Source organism: Rosa chinensis, chromosome 4 (genome assembly GCF_002994745.2).
Source record: "Rosa chinensis cultivar Old Blush chromosome 4, RchiOBHm-V2, whole genome shotgun sequence".
NCBI lineage: Eukaryota > Viridiplantae > Streptophyta > Magnoliopsida > Rosales > Rosaceae > Rosa > Rosa chinensis.
This window is the reverse complement of record NC_037091.1, coordinates 48,186,259-48,202,357: the sequence shown is the minus strand read 5'-3', so window position 1 is coordinate 48,202,357 and position 16,099 is coordinate 48,186,259. Positions and strand designations below refer to the sequence as shown.

The window sequence follows — 16,099 nt, the reverse complement described above, 5'->3', positions numbered from 1 at the left end:
ACGTGACATTCACAATTAGCCTCGTTTAACTCTATCCCATTCCCATATTGCTCCACCTCTGCCTAGCTATAAATTCGCAATAAAACTTCAGGAGAGATACATCTCAAATCTACATCTCGTTTCTAAAACACTCTTCGTTGCCTTGAACTCAGAAGATATGGCAGAATTTCTGCTCACTTTTGCTGCTGAGGGAATACTGACCAAGGTGACTTCGCTCGCTGCTCAAGAACTCAGTCTTGTATCGGGTTTCAAAGAAGATCTAGCACAGCTGCGTGACTCATTCCTCAAGATTCAAGCTATGCTAAGAGATGTCGACCATTCACAAGTTCGAGGGGAGGTTGTGGAAATGTGGGTGAAGGATCTTGAAGACATAGCCAACGAAGCCGATGATGTCTTGGATGAAATTGGGTATGAAGCTCTCCGACGCAAAGTAGAACTCCGAGACCAGATGAAGAAAAAGGTGAAAAATTTCTTGTCCCACTCCAATCCCATAGCCTTTCGCTTACAAATGGCACATAAAATCAAGAAAATCAACACATCTTTGGTGAAATTATTCAATCAGGCAGCTGGCCCTGTTGGGTTAGTTGCTAGGACATTAGCAGATGCAACCTCTCAAGATATTGAAGTACTTGACAGGGAGACCGTCTCCAGCTTTGATAGCGATGAGAAGCTCATAATTGGAAGAGAGGAGGTCGTGTCAGATATAGTCAAAACCTTACTCAAGTCACACTATAATGAAGAAAATTATCTTCCAGTTTTGGCTATTGTGGGAATGCCAGGTCTAGGCAAGACAACTTTGGCTAAATCAATCTATCATGAATCTAAGATTGATAGCCACTTCCATGAAAAAATATGGGTGTGTGTATCCACCCCTTTTGATGTCAAGACGATCTTAAGGGGATCTTGGAAGCTCTGAAACCAGAGAAAGCAGCAGTACAAAGCAAGGACGCGATTTGTAAATTCATTCGAGAAGAGGTAAAAGGGAAAAGATACCTTCTCATACTGGATGATGTTTGGAACGAAGATTCTGAAAAATGGAAGGAGTTGAGGAGTTGTTTGTTAACAATTAAAGATACTCAAGGAAGCAGCATCATTGTCACTACCCGTAGTGACCGAGTTGCAAAAGTCATGGAAACTCTTCCCAGATGTGATTTAAGAAAACTATCAGATGATGAATGCTGGCTCATAATGAAGGATAAAGCCATTCCAGTTGGGAGTCCTCCTATGTCTAAAGAGCAGGAGACAATTGGTAGAGAGATCGCTAAAAGATGTGGAGGTGTACCTCTAGTGTCAAAGGTACGTTAATTATATAAATCATTGTTATCCTTATTGCTTTAATCTTTAATCTTTGTTGAGAAAAATCATATGTATTTTCAATATCCTTTTCATTTGTTAGAAAGGCAATTTCAAGGACTCATAACATCAAACACTTATGGACGTAAGATACATAATATGGTAGCATTCTATGTCATTTAAAGTAATCACAAAGCTCTTCATCTAATACAACCACATAGCACTTCTAGCTGAAAAGGTTGAGCCCTGAAAATGACAAACAGGAAGAGAAGATATTCAAAACTGATAATAAGGCGACAAGCTTAATGTCTGTTTGGACTAAGAGATCAGCGAACTAATATAGGATGCAAACTTACTATAAGTGTGTGTTCTTGAGCAAAAAAAGAAACAAATATACTTCTAAGTCTCAAAACAAAATGAAAGCACCGGCAACCTGCAAAAAAGAAGAAGAGAAGAAAATTAGATACCAATTCCCAAATGTACTCCAAACCAAAATAAAACTTACCATGAGTGTGTTTTTCTAATGTGTTCTTAAGCAAAAAGAAACAAATATATCTCTAAGTCCCATAAACAAGATTAAAGCAACGGCAACCTGCAAAAAAGAATAGAGCAATTGCTTTAATTTTGGTTTGTTTTTGGTAACTAGATACCAGAGTTGCTTTAATTTTGGTTTATTAGATGGTCTTGTAAAAAGTAGCTATTAGATGGTCTTTTTATAAGATGGTCTTGTAAAGAGTAGCTTTTTGTGTATGTTGTAGCTATTATTGTATTCACACTACTATCTAATATAAATCTAACACATGATCAACTGATAATAGGTTTTGGGAGATGTGATGCGCTCTAAAACAAGTGATGAATGGCGATTAATTTTAAAAAGTAAAACATGGGATTCACCAGAAGGAGAAAAGAGAATTTTTTCAATTTTGAAGTTGAGTTTTGATGAATTGAAACCTCCATCCTTGAAACAATGTTTTGCATATTGCTCGATGTTCTTCAAAGATTTTGATATTGAAAAGGATGACTTGATCCAACTTTGGATGGCTCAGGGATGGCTTCACCCTTGTTCTGGCAAAAGCCTAGAGATGGAGGAGAGAGGTAATGAATATTTTAAAATCCTATTGGCGAAGTCTTTTTTTCAAGATGTTACAAAGGATTATAGTGGTAATGTTACCAAATGTAAGATGCACGATCTTGTGCATGATCTTGCAGAGCATGTATCAAAATCAAGGAACTTACGCTCACTTTTTTCAAATGGAGAAGTCCTTGGGAGCAACTTACTTAGCTTCAAATCTTTACGTGTGTTAAATTTATACAAAGCAGATATTGTGGAGTTGCCAATTTCAATTGGGAAGTTGAAACACTTGAGGTATTTGAATGTTTTGAAAACAAGAATCAAAACATTTCCCAAGTCAATTGGTCAGCTTTATAACTTGCAAACATTGAAAATACCTTATCAGCTTGAAGAATTTCCAGGGGAAGTTGCAAATTTGATCAACTTGCGGCACATTTATTTTGGTAGATATATGAAAGTTCCAGGTGGGATATTGAGACGGTTGACTAATCTCCGGTCATTACCTTTTCTCAAGGTGGGTAACAAGACAGGTCCTGGAATTGAGGAATTGGGTTGTTTAAACCAGTTGCACGACACCTTGTCTATATATCGATTGGAAAATGTAGGAGATGGAGAAGAAGCTTCGAAAGCAAACTTGGTCGGGAAGAAACATATAAGCAAGTTAATCCTTGATTGGAAGCCTAGTAGGCCAAGCCACAATATGGAGAATGACGATGATGTACTAGAAGGCCTCCGACCACATTCTAGTTTGGAATTTTTGGAGATTCAGGGATTCATGGGTGTTAAACTTCCATCATGGTTATTGCTAGCCCACAATTTGAAAGAGATTGAATTATCGGGCCGCAACAAATGTGAAGGAGTCCCAGTACTCGGGCATTTACCCAATCTTAGTTGTGTTAAGATTATGAGAATGGAGAACCTAACTCGTATAGGATCTGAGTTTTATGGTGATGATCATGTTAACCGTGGAAATGGATCGAGTAAGGAGGCGCGGCCTTTGTTCCCTGCTTTGAAAACATTGCATATTAAGTGGGCCCAGAACTTGATCGAGTGGATGGAAGCGCCAACAGAAGGAGCAACTACAGTGTTTCCATGTCTCGAGGAGTTGACCTTGATTTGCTGTAACAAACTGACAAGTGCTCCCAGTCATTTTCCATCTCTCAAGAAGGTGGTGATAAAATGGATGGATAGCGGACGCATGCCACTAGCAAGTATTCTAAGCAATAAACTCACCACCCTCACTTATCTCAGCTTATTGGAAGTGGGGGGGCTTACGTGTTTGCCGGAAGGGATGTTAGAAAACAACAAGAATCTTGCACATTTGGAAATAACTCAGTGTTCAGAGTTGACTTGTATTTCTCCCCAGTCACAAGGATTTGAGTACTGCTGCGCATCTCTTTCATATTTGCGGATATGGGTTTGTCACAATCTCAGACATTTACCTGATGGGCTACTCACTCCTTCTCTTAAAGAGATGACGTTGTATGCTTGTGACAATCTAGAGTACATCCCAGATGCTACACACGGTGGTCTCACATCCCTTGAAACATTGTCTTTGTCAATGTGCTATAAAATAACTTCCATTCCATTTTCACAAGGCCTCCCATCTCTTGGTGAATTAAGTATAGACCAGTGTCCGGAATTATCAAGCCTACCGGGTGGACTAGAATACTGTACCTCTATTCGGAGTTTAACAATAGCGATGTGCCCTAAGGTACCATCTATTTCAATCAAAAGTCTGAGTGCATCCCTCGAAGAGTTGTGGGTCAGTAATCTAGACTCTCTTCCAATTGCACAAGGGGGCTTCACATCACTCCGTGAATTGTCAATCTTATATTGCGAGAGTGCCGAAATTGGGCTAGAATTTAGTGCCTGTCTTCAAACCCTCGTCTCTCTTCAAAAATTGACAGTGAGGTTTTGCGAAAATCTGGAGACTATTCCAAGTTTAGACAGGCTCACATCCCTCCGCAGCTTAGAGATTAGAGGGTGTAATAAATTAACATGTCTACCGAATGGGTTAGCAGCATCGTCACAGTCCTGCAGCCTCACCCGTTTGAAGGAATTGACAATTGGTTGTTTCAGCGAGGAGCTCGATGAATTCCCAGCTTTTCAGGCTATACCACAACTTGAATCATTAACCATCTGGGGGTGGCCTAAGCTCAAGTCTCTCCCTGAACAAATTCAACACTTGCCTTCTTTAAGGCATTTGGAAATAACATGGTTTCACGGAGTGGAGGCTATTCCAGAGTGGTTGGGAAACCTTGCATCTCTTGAGGACCTGACTATTGAGTGTTTCCCGAGTCTAAAGTATCTACCTTCTGTGGAAGCAATGCAACGCCTCACCAAATTGAAAGAGATAGACATCTCCCGCTGTCCCCTTCTAGAAGAAAGATGCACGGAGGAGAGCGGCCCAGAGTGGCCAAAGATTCGTCATCTTCCATTCATCCGATGTACGTCTTTTCTTCATCTATTACTAACTGGATAATTAGTGTGTGATTGTTGTTGTGAAAAACCCTATTTCATCTTCCTAATATAGAACTGACCAAACTTGTTTTCTATTAGTTGGGGCTACAAGAATCGAGAATTGACCAACGCAGAGCACAAATAATTCCGAATTGCTTAAAGTGCCCACATTGAGGCAAATAAGGTATGTTCTTCAAACATGGTACCATCAGCCTTTCAATGCATTAAACCCTTTTCCTTTCCTGTGCTCTGTCTCATCTATATCAATGTTACGAGCAAAATAAATAAATCCATTCAGTATGTTGTTTCTGCAGGAGCATCTAATTTGTTTTCGGCAAGCAATTTCTAGAGGTTTTCACTAAATTGGAGGAATACATGTTGTGCCATCAGAGTCCTGGTACTTCTGCTGATTCATGATTTCCCTTACTTTCTATATTATTTACTCATTCCTATGGAGACATGTGTCGACACTGTTTTTATACACACTGCTACATGCATGTTTGCGGACACTTCATCTCTAATCGAGCATTGATAGAGATCAGAGAATACAAAAAAATTGTGTTAATTGGCCCTGGAAAAATTTATTACTGGGTGAAGTTTATGGAATAGTTTTAAGTCTGGGTAATTGGGGATTGAGATTATAGGAAGATACAGACTTCCTACAAGTTGGTGAAGTCTTTGGTATTCAACATTATTACTTGAAAGGAATGGAGTATGTTTGGGATAGTTTTCCATATTACTATAGCATCATTCAAAATAAGACTTGTTTCATTTGCAGGCTTTCTCAAACACCAGATGAGGAGTAGTTGAGTTGGCTAACTGGTAGGCCTTTCATGCCATGTCCCAAGGTTCCCTTTCATCAAAAGAATCTTTCAGTTTGCTCCTCTGAATTGTTCTCCAAACCAGTGGTGAAACATTATTTGGCGAACTCTGTTTCTTAGGGAAATCATTGTTACCATGGAAGCTGTTGCATGGAAAATCTCTTAACAGATTGCAGCGTACAGGTGAACTCTTCTTACCCTTCTTTTGTGTTGCTCTATTTGTCCAGATAGAACTGAATATGTAAACCAACTCTTTTTATCCTAGCCCTTTGCAGCAAGATTTGGGGCACAAGGTTTTAGTCATTTTTGTCTCTGTTGTACTAAAAGTAATTTATGGCAATCAAATCTGTAATCTTTGCCTAGCAACAGTGTGTGATGTCTGATGGATGACAGAAACACGCAAATGGTGAAGCAGGTATCTTTCTTTGTCTTCGGATTTCAAGAGTTAACGCTCTGCAATCCTCCTTCACTGTTTGTGAAACTTCACAAAAATACTGAGATTTTAAGAAATTTTAGGATTGTACTTTGCCAGGTGCTCATTTGTACTTGAGATTATGGCTGTCATGTAACCATAAGCAGTCATTTGGTGCAAGCAAAGCATTCTCAGAGCCAAAAGAATTCAGAGGTGAATTTTGAAAGAGCTTTTACAGCTGTCTGTAAGTTATAAGTTATTTCTGATTCTTAAGATATCTAAGTCACGAAGCTGCCATCTTCAATTTCTGAAGCTTATGCAGATCCAGATCCCTGTCACTTGTCATATTAGGCATCATTGATTAGTTCATTGACACACACAGAAGGAGTGTCTCTGCGGAGGGTTACATGGATTTACATTATTAAGCACTTTGCTATCCTTTAACTTCATGAAGTTCCGCACCAAGGCAAGGTAAGCTTTTCAAATTTTTGGTTATTCATATGTGATATGTGAGAGAGAGAAAAAACTGTTGTTGGTTCTCATTGCTTTGTTGTCCAATTGTTAAAGAACATGCATTCCTCTGTTTATACCTAAAGCTAAGAGAAAACTAAAACCTACAGCAAGATTCTACCTCCATCGTTTCCTTATCAACTTACTTATTGTGCTGTCTAATTGCTTGAAGGAAAATACATACAATTTAGTGACGTTTCTATGTCATTCAATATTGTTGTCAAATTTGAAACATTTATAGATCTTTTCTACCAAATAAAGACCTTATGTAAGTCAAGAGTCAAAAAAATTTATTGGAAAGCATACACTGTGAGCAAATCGACTTAATGACTCGTCAGCTCACCCACAGGTTTCTTGTCAGCAAAAGAAGCTTTCAGTTTGTGCCTCCAAACTGTCCTCCAAATTGGTGGTGTAAGATTATTGGGTTTAACTCTGTTTTCCTAAACCCTTTTAAAATCATTACTAGCTTGCAAGGTGCTGAATTGAAAACTCTTAATGGCTTTCACAATACAGGTATTACCCTTTGTTTAGTGTTGCAATCTTTGTAAAGATATCCATGAATATGTATACTAACTCTTCCTATCCTTTTGCAGCAAGCCAGGATTTTCTCCTTTTATTGTCAATATTGGGGATTTGGTTCCAAAGCAACTGTTAGCCATCTAATCTGTGATCTTTGGATGATAATCATGATATGAGATGGCTTTGAAATTTTAGTCTCAGATGGTGTTGGTGTCTTCAGTGCCAGCCAAGCTGAGATGTTCCACTGGAGTTGGGAGTACGTACGGATGCCATTGTTGTTGGATACTTCGGCCCGAGCAGAACAACCGATCAGGAGTGGACACGTGGGCAACATCCTGGACGCCAGCTCGGAGAACTTATCAAGGAGCCTCACATTCAATTCAATCATGATGAGACGTCTGCCCATGCCTTGAGCTACTCACATTAAAGTATCTTCAATTCCATGCCTTATGGCCTATGGGACAATGTTTCATCATTCTCCATTCAGTTGCATTCTTTATACAGCTAAACCATCATATGGTGTAATTAACCATATTTATTCGATCATAGTGAAACCACCAGCAAACATCCATGATGTAGCCCTAAACTCTGATTGAGTTTGGGTGAACACGTAAATCTCCTGCGTTATTGGGTGTGATTGTCTTACAATTTATATTTTGGGGACCCTTCTTTTAACATCAACGTAGTAACTCTTCATTGGCATAATGACCATTGCACATACTATCTATATGACATATTCACATACTGCCAAACATGAGCAACAACCCCTCTTAGTTGTAATTCTCATGGGTTGTTGATAGATGAAGGCCCAGAATGAAGTTTCCTGGATAAAATTTGCTAGTATGATTAACCATCAAACTCCCATTTTCAGCTAAAGAGTCAATTTAGAACTTCCAAAGCATATATGGAGGCTGCCCAGTACAATGAAGTTGCACGTCCAGGTTCCACAGGGAACTGCGGAGCAGACGTGATGTCATAAAGTGCCGCCCATGTTCTTCATGTAGCTTCGCTAGAGATGGTTAACAAGCACAAACAACAAACCATCAGTAGAAGTATCGGCAATAGATCAGAAAATGTATTTAGAAATATCAGATTTAGATATTTGTAGCTTGTCGAAATAAGGAACCATAGTCCAAAACAAAATTATTTGCAACCTTTAATTTGATCAGATAGATTATCCATTAGTATGGTATTTGAGGCATTCACCATCAAAATGTTGTCAGAGACCAAACCCCGAAGAATCATTAATTGCTTGCTGTAGATCCAGACCATGTATCCCTGATTAATAACCACATCACAAGTGCCATTTGATCAGCATTTTAAGGAAATTCTAGCACTGACCCCCTTCATATATATGCATGACTAAATGCAAAATTCTTCTCTACATCGGCATTTTATGGATTTTTTATATGAACCATGTTATATAACAATGAGTCTCAAATACATTTTGTGGAAGCAATTTATCTATAACCGCCACTCTGATAAATCTTCATAAGTTTTGGTATTGGCTTCACAAAAATTGACTGTGAAAAAAATGGGAAAATCGTCCTTACAGTACCTGACCTTTGCCCCATTCTAAACTTCAGTACCTCACGTTCAGATAATATCAAAACCGTACCTCAGGTTCTAACCCCGACCGAAGAATGGTACCTGGAGCCGTTAGTTCCGTTACGGAAGCTGACAGCTGTCATATTTTGATCATTAAATGACCAATTTACCCTTATTTTTTATTTTCCTTAATTTTCTTCATATAATAAAAAAAAAAACAATTTGTTTTTTTTTTTTCTGGGAAATCCCAGCCACAAAACCCAGAAACCTGCTTTCTCTCCATGACGACGTCGTCTCAGTCCAACAATCCACTCCCTCCTCCAGGGCTTTGCTCCCTTGGAGGACCCGGATCTCGTTATCGCTTCTGTCAAAGTTAACGGACGCCGCTCGCCGACCAAACGGCACCATCAACCGCGGTCTCATGAGCTTCCTCGACTTACGCTCCTCCGCCACTCCCTCAGCTCCCTACAAAGGCGTCACCACCTCCAACGTCACCGTCCACCAAACCCGCAACCTCTGGTTCCGCTTCTTCGTCCCCTCTACGACGTCGTCTTCCCCCGCCTCTTTACCCGTCGTCGTTTTCTTCCACGACGGCGGCTTCAGCTTTCTCAGCCCCGACTCCTATGCCTACGACGCCGTCTGCAGCAAATTCCCCCGCGAAATCCCCGCCGTCGTAGTCTCCGTCAACTACCGCCTCTCCCCGGAGCACGGCTACCCCTGCCAGTACGATGACGGCCTCAACGTCCTCAAATTCCTCGACCAAAACCCCGACTCCCTCCCCGACCTCGCTGACTGCTCCCGCTGCTTCCTCGCAGGAGACAGCGCCGACGCGAACATTGCCCACCACGTGGCGGTGCGAGCCTGCCGCGAGCCGTTTCGGGTCGTGAAACCAATCAGGTTGATATCGATCCAACCGTTCTTCGGCGGCGAGGAACGGACCGAGTCCGAGATCCGACTAGAGGGCGCGCCGCTGGTGTCGGTGACGCGAACCGATTGGCTGTGGAAGGCATTCTTGCCACAAAACCCAGAATCCTGCCACAAAACCCAGAAACCCGGTGGCTTCGTTGAGACTGAGGAGATTTGAAAGAGAGAGAGAGAGAGAGAGAGAGAGAGAGAGAATAACAGTAGGGAGAAAGAAAAAGAAATAGAAAAAAGGAATTAGATAAAAAAAATTTAGATTAAGACATGAAAAGACAAATATATCCTTCAACTATCAACTTCCGTAACGGAGCTAACGGCTCCAGGTACCATTCTTCAGTCGGGGTCAGAACCTGAGGTATCGTTTTGATATTATCTGAACGTGAGGTACTGAAGTTTAGAATTGGGCAAAGGTCAGGTACTGTACGGACGATTTTCCCGAAAAAAATTGTATAAACATCTCCTATAAGTCAACTGAGTTTAGCATTACTGCACTAGCTTAATACATTGCTGAATGTTTGAGGTAGGGGCTTCTTTCAAGTAATTAATTACGCATTAACCATTCTTATAACTTACTCATTTCTTCTTCTAGGTAAGTCATAGCTGCTTCTGTTCACAATACCGATCCTCATATTGGCGCTTGCTTAACTAGTGTTTGAATGCAACAATGTCCACTGCTAGCGTCATATTGTGCTGCTGCTTCATTGATTTCCGGGTAATTATAAACCATCTCTCCATCTCAGCAAGAACAACTGGAAGAAAGGAGATTTGTAACTTTGAGAAGTGAGAATCCCACATGCACTGATCTTGTGCTGCTGATGTTATAATGAGAAGATGAAATATACAAGCGACCATACAACCTCTTCATCCTATCAAATCAATATTGTCAGAAGGCCAACTTCATAAACTGACATATTAACCAAGAGGGCAAAGCCTTTAATACTACCAAGATACAAAAACTAGGAGGAAATATATCTATATCTAGTTTTGTACTGCCACTCATGTAACCAATGTAACAACTAAATCTGCATATGCTCAGATCTCTTCACACCAGAAGAAACCTGGTTTATTCTGATGGTGAATAAGGTGAAAGGAGAAGAAAACAGGCTGTGTAACGCATTGCAATGACTTTCTTAAAATTTCCATGCAAGACCAGCACATCCTACCAGCATTTATGATGCTTTATTCCTAGTTGTAGTGGAAGAAACAATTCGTATAGCATCTTGGTTGCTGATAACATACCACACCTTACCTGACGCAAAAACAAAGCAATCAAATGAAATTCAATCAAACTTTCGTGACTACAAATTATGAATTTTCTGTTGTTAAATTAATTGAAGATTGGTTGAATCCGTTCTGGTACTAATTACAGAGACCATTGAGTCCTTTTTCTTGTTACTTCAGAATAATGAGAACAGTAGTACACCTGGTTCTGGGAATGTGGCTTTTGTATCTGGTATTTTGGAGTATGGAGGCTAAAACAGCTGAAGTTGATCATTGGTGACATTGCAGTTGAGAATAAATAGTAACAAACCTCTGATTACAGACAACGAATAACAAAGTAAGAACAGAAGTGTGCTGTTGGAACTTGAACTAAGATTTGGTAGGGTGCACCAAACCTTGCAGTAGTGCAACACAAGGATAACACATGTGAGCCCCAATAGCAAGCTATTGTTATAAACATGTAAACCATTGATCCACGTATCAGATATTAAACTGATAAAAACAGATACTACACTTGATCTTAGCCAAAAGGCCGAGAAAGGTATTCATTGTTCAGCCTAGCTCTTCTCGTTTTATACTCCTATTCACTTACGTGTTTCTATCAACCCGGGATGTGGGACTCTCACTCTCTCAGCTTCACGAACAGCAAGGGGCTGCTTCCAGGGTCTTTACCGATCAACCTGTGCCTGCCTCGTATTTACACCAACACAAATCTAAAATATTACATTAGATTCAACTAGTTGTCTTTTCCATCTTACACTTAAAATTAAAAGCCATCTCTGCCATCTGCGAAGAACAACTCAAAAGGACATCTGTGACCAAGAGAATGAGAAGCCAATGAAGGCCTGAACAAATTAAATACAAGGAAATCTGTATTGTATGATAGGAAAGGACATTGTTGTAGATCAGATCAACCTACAAAAATATTAGCAGGGATTATTGTTGCAGGTGGCTGGTTAACATCGCTTTGGATGTTCTATATAACTAATATGACATAAAACATTGATTGTTTCATGACACCTAATGTTAACTTGGGATAATCTTCTCGGCTGGCACCTACCTAGCGTTGCTACCTAGGGGCCTAAATCATTCAACTAGGCCTCTAGGTGTAGCTGAAGTGCTTTATGACAGCTAGCTAGATGATAATTCTGAAAATGCTGCTGGTATTTGATTATTTATTGGAGGATATGTTACAGTTTAGTCTGTACAGTTGCTGCAGTAGGAGATATTGTTTGGTGCTTTTTTCAGGCATGGGACTACGATGACGTGCAGACCGAAGTTTGGTTGGTGTCCGGCCTTGCTTTCTGAGAATGAGCTTAATTTACCTCCACTTTCCTTGTTGGGAATATTGTGGCATGGCTTTAATTACATAGCTTTCTATATATTTATTCAGCTTGATTGTTTTGATTTTCAATACTGGTATGTATTGAGCAGGGTTGTTGAACCCTTGTTGGTCCAGTTATGACATTCGATCAGTTGGTTGTCTGTGTCTGATTTACGCATTTTGATATGTCTGTAGTACTGCATGGTTATTGACTTATTGTGATGGAACATACTGAATGGCTGGCATTTGTTTGTTCTGTGCATACTGTATAGCACATTTTTTTTTTAGACACATTGTTCATCTTCAATTATCGTATCATCTAAAATTTTATTCCTCCACTCTTGGTCCTTGTAGCATATATATGGTGTTCCGTCAGCTTAGCTACTTCTAGGAAAGAAAAAAAAAATTGTGAACCTTTTCTGCTTTATATATATAATTATTAAGAACTTGACAAGAATGACCGATCTTGTACTTTTTTAACATAATTAATGATTGTCACTTGTCAGTGAATGTCGCAGCTGCTGATCCGGTATTCAAATGCTGATTATTTGGATGCTAATTCACATAGATCATTCGCATTCCTTTTTGCAACCACATATGCAGGTTGGAGATGAACAAGATGAAGACGCTTCGGTCTTCAAAATGCTAAAAAAGAATAAAGAGCCATTAATTAGTTCGGAGAGGTGTTGATGAAATTGACTAGCATAGATCTAAGTCCTCCCAACAGACAATTCCCTCCAAATTGATGATGGTGAAAAGCAATTAGAGGTTCCGATCGGGCAGCTTAGAAAAATGGTTCAAGTTATAACAACGTACGTGTTGATTAGCAAAGGAGTAAGAAGAAAAAAGAATATATATAGGCATGAGAGCTTCTGACAGATATGGTGATCGGATTGATGATTGATGATTCTATGTATGCAGTATCATAGACGAAGGTGAAAGATAAATCAAAGATGCGAATCAGTTTGAAACAAGATTATTGCAAGAATGCAATCCATTCCATTACCCTGAATATTCCAAATTAAAAAATTAAAACCGACATAGAAAATCAAGTTCCTAATTGGTAAGAAAACCAGGCTATAGGCAAACCCCTCCCATCTGCAAAGAAGGAGATTTGTTAAAATGATAATCCCACCGACACAAACTTTGGGCATCCACTTATGAAGGCCTGAACAAATGAAAGAGATGTACGTAATGCAGTTTTATAATAGAACAGTGCCAATTCTCATGGTGTTGAAGCTGGGGGGGCAGCTGGTCTACAAATGATGAAAGCCACTGCCGCGATTTTAGAAAAGTACCTAAGCCATACCTCTCTGGTGTAGGCTTAAAAGCAAACTGGACAAGCCTATCAGTTGCCAGGTAAAATTCAAGGATCGTGTACCTATAAAGAAAAAAAGAAAAAAAAAAACTCAACTCGTAGCAACAAAAGTCACCATCCACACTCACATTCATACATTCTATCAATTATGGCCTAGCATGCAGCCCTAACTTAATTTCCCGTGTGATATCCGGTATGACGTCAACATAAACCCTCTATCAATTATGGCCTAGCTTGCAGCCCTAACTTAATTCCCCGTGTGATATGTGGGGATCTCTTCTGTTGCAGTTCAATATAGTAAGCAACCATACACAAGGGCGTCACTTGAATTGTATGGAGTTGGCTGATAAATCTTGGAAACTATAATTTGAGAGGCACCTGGAGAGGTGCACCCTTTCAAAAATAAGCGTATGCCATTTAAAGCGCCGCGCACACGGTATTCTTTAGTAAAAGGCGAAAGAATAGTTCGCTCTGTGCTCAACGCATGGCTCCGTGAGTTTTGCTCTGCCGAGCTGCTTTCTTGTATAACCCTCGCATTAAATGTCTCTTGCTCTTACTTGTGATGTGGGACTTGTAGTGCCTATCACTTATTACCACTCAGATTTCAAAATTTTCATCCATCGAGGAGTGCAAATTATGCAGAACATCTGTATACGCTCTTTTAGCACAACCATAAGGTCCATAATGACAAAACCCTGTGTACAAGGAGTAGAAGTTGCATAGCAAGTTCAACTTCTACAATACTGCTAGAAAGAAAATCTAAGTGATTCTATATTAAATTTTGTATATGCTTTCACTGATCGGACTACTTGGTAATTTTACAGTTTCATTCAGCATTTGTTTATATAGAAGATCTACAATCCAGACTTAATACTAGATGAACATAGCCACTAACCAAATGACTATATAGCTCAACCCACACAATTGCAGCCTGCAAAGATCTAAAGTCCTTCCTTTAAATGCACTACTGGTGAGCAGCAGTCCACCATTACAAAAGAAATATAGCCGACGAAGACTAGGACCAGGCTCAAGCTGACCATAAGCAATTCATTGGTAGCAAAACCAAATTCTTACTCGAGGCAGCCATAACTCATAAGCACAGCCTTGTGGACATGATACAACTTGATACTCTCCACTCACCAGTCTCACTAAAGAAGACCTGAATGTTATATTGATAATGCTTTTGGAAACAATCTTGTATCCGGCTATCAGGATTCAGGAGGAGAAAACTTCTCACAACCTTGCTTTCTTTTTCTCTCTGTTGATCATCTTCTTCCCTATAGTAAGGCTCATAGAGATACAGTAGTGGCGTTTAAGGATCCAAGTAATAATAACCAGTTCAATGGTCCATGGATACGGTGGATTGCAGAATGCAGATGTAGTAATCAGTCAATCACCATGTTCTGCTTTGTGGGTGCATTCAGCTCAGAGCCAAGTCTTTCCATGTAGCCAGCACTAGTGAATAATCTTTTTCTCACTGAAGAAACTCCTCAGTTTTTCAAACATGTCTGAGGTAAGGAGTTTAAGATATTGGCCGTTCTAATGTCATCATGTTGAAATCAATCTCTTCTCTTTACAAGACCTGTGTGATGACCTTTGTTAACATGATTTTAGTCTACCTAGTCTAGCATGTTATATCACCAAGATGTGAATCAAAATCATTATGTCTGAATGTATGAAAAAGATTTTAATCTAGCTAGCAACATAACAGGTCAAACATGAAGCAAAAGAACATGCCCTCTATCTGTATATAAATCGTCCCTAGCTGAAAAACTACTCAAATCATACATAATGCAGAATGGCTACCTCAAGTCCTCAACCCTAGCCTTGTCCAATTGAAACAAAATCATCACGGGAATGGGGGAAGAAGTATTAATAGTATCAATGTGCTGGACAGACTAGAAGTATGGATGCAATCAGTATTGCGTCATTGCGTGGGTATTCATGCCGTTAGGATTTTGATATGTAATATTCCTGCCACTGCCACTGCCACAGTGCAGCCCCCTTGCCCATTGTTATCCCTAATTTGATTATGCATGTTGGACACAATTTTCATTCATTTAGTTGTTGTTTTCCTAATTTTATAGTAGGGGATGTCATTCATGTTTCCACTTAAACTCTGTCCTCGCACCGTTATCTGTTACTGTTCTCAACAAATTGTGGTGGATTCCAAAACGCTTACTGTAGAATTGAAAAAAATTGATACAAGGGTACTGGCTTTCTAGCTTGCAAAAATAAGGAGATTGTTGAGCAGAGTCCTTTTTTCAAGAAGTATCTCTATGGTAGTACAGTTAAGTCGTAATTCCTAACCATACTGCATCCCCTTGCCATTGTGAATGTTGTCTTGCAAATACCGTGTTTTGGAGCATAATGTAATGATTCGAATTTTCTTACTTTGAGCCTGTCATCTATGTTTCCACGTTAATTCTGTCCCTCTATTTATTCTTATAATAGTTAGAAGAGATTTTGTAGGTTCAACAAGGCATGGAATTGAGTTAATAGTTAATACAAGGTTACTGGTTCTCTATCTTGCCTCCCTTGGGAGAATGTTCGGCAGACACTTGTTTTGATTACATAGTATTTTGGTAACACAGTTCTAACACATGTTATATGTTGGCAGGATATATATATATAGTGGATGAATCTGGTGTGGCTCTTGTTTTGATTGGACATGGTA

General features: G+C 39.6%; 1 protein-coding gene, 1 non-coding gene and 2 pseudogenes across 2 annotated transcripts; 2 read left to right on the top strand and 2 right to left on the bottom strand.

Annotated features, from left to right (window-relative positions):
- Positions 1-356: 356 nt before the first annotated feature.
- LOC112196363 overlaps positions 357-16,099 on the top strand; it is a 45,387-nt pseudogene continuing 29,644 nt past the window's right edge.
- Positions 8,568-9,727, top strand: LOC112199453 (probable carboxylesterase 18). The gene has a single exon (XM_024340472.2). The coding sequence runs from the start codon at positions 8,796-8,798 to the stop codon at positions 9,720-9,722; it is 927 nt and encodes a 308-aa protein (XP_024196240.2). The 5' UTR covers positions 8,568-8,795; the 3' UTR covers positions 9,723-9,727.
- Positions 11,160-11,325, bottom strand: LOC112201250 (annotated as a pseudogene).
- Positions 13,795-13,912, bottom strand: LOC112201258. The gene has a single exon (XR_002936702.1). It is a non-coding gene; the product is annotated as a U5 spliceosomal RNA (small nuclear RNA).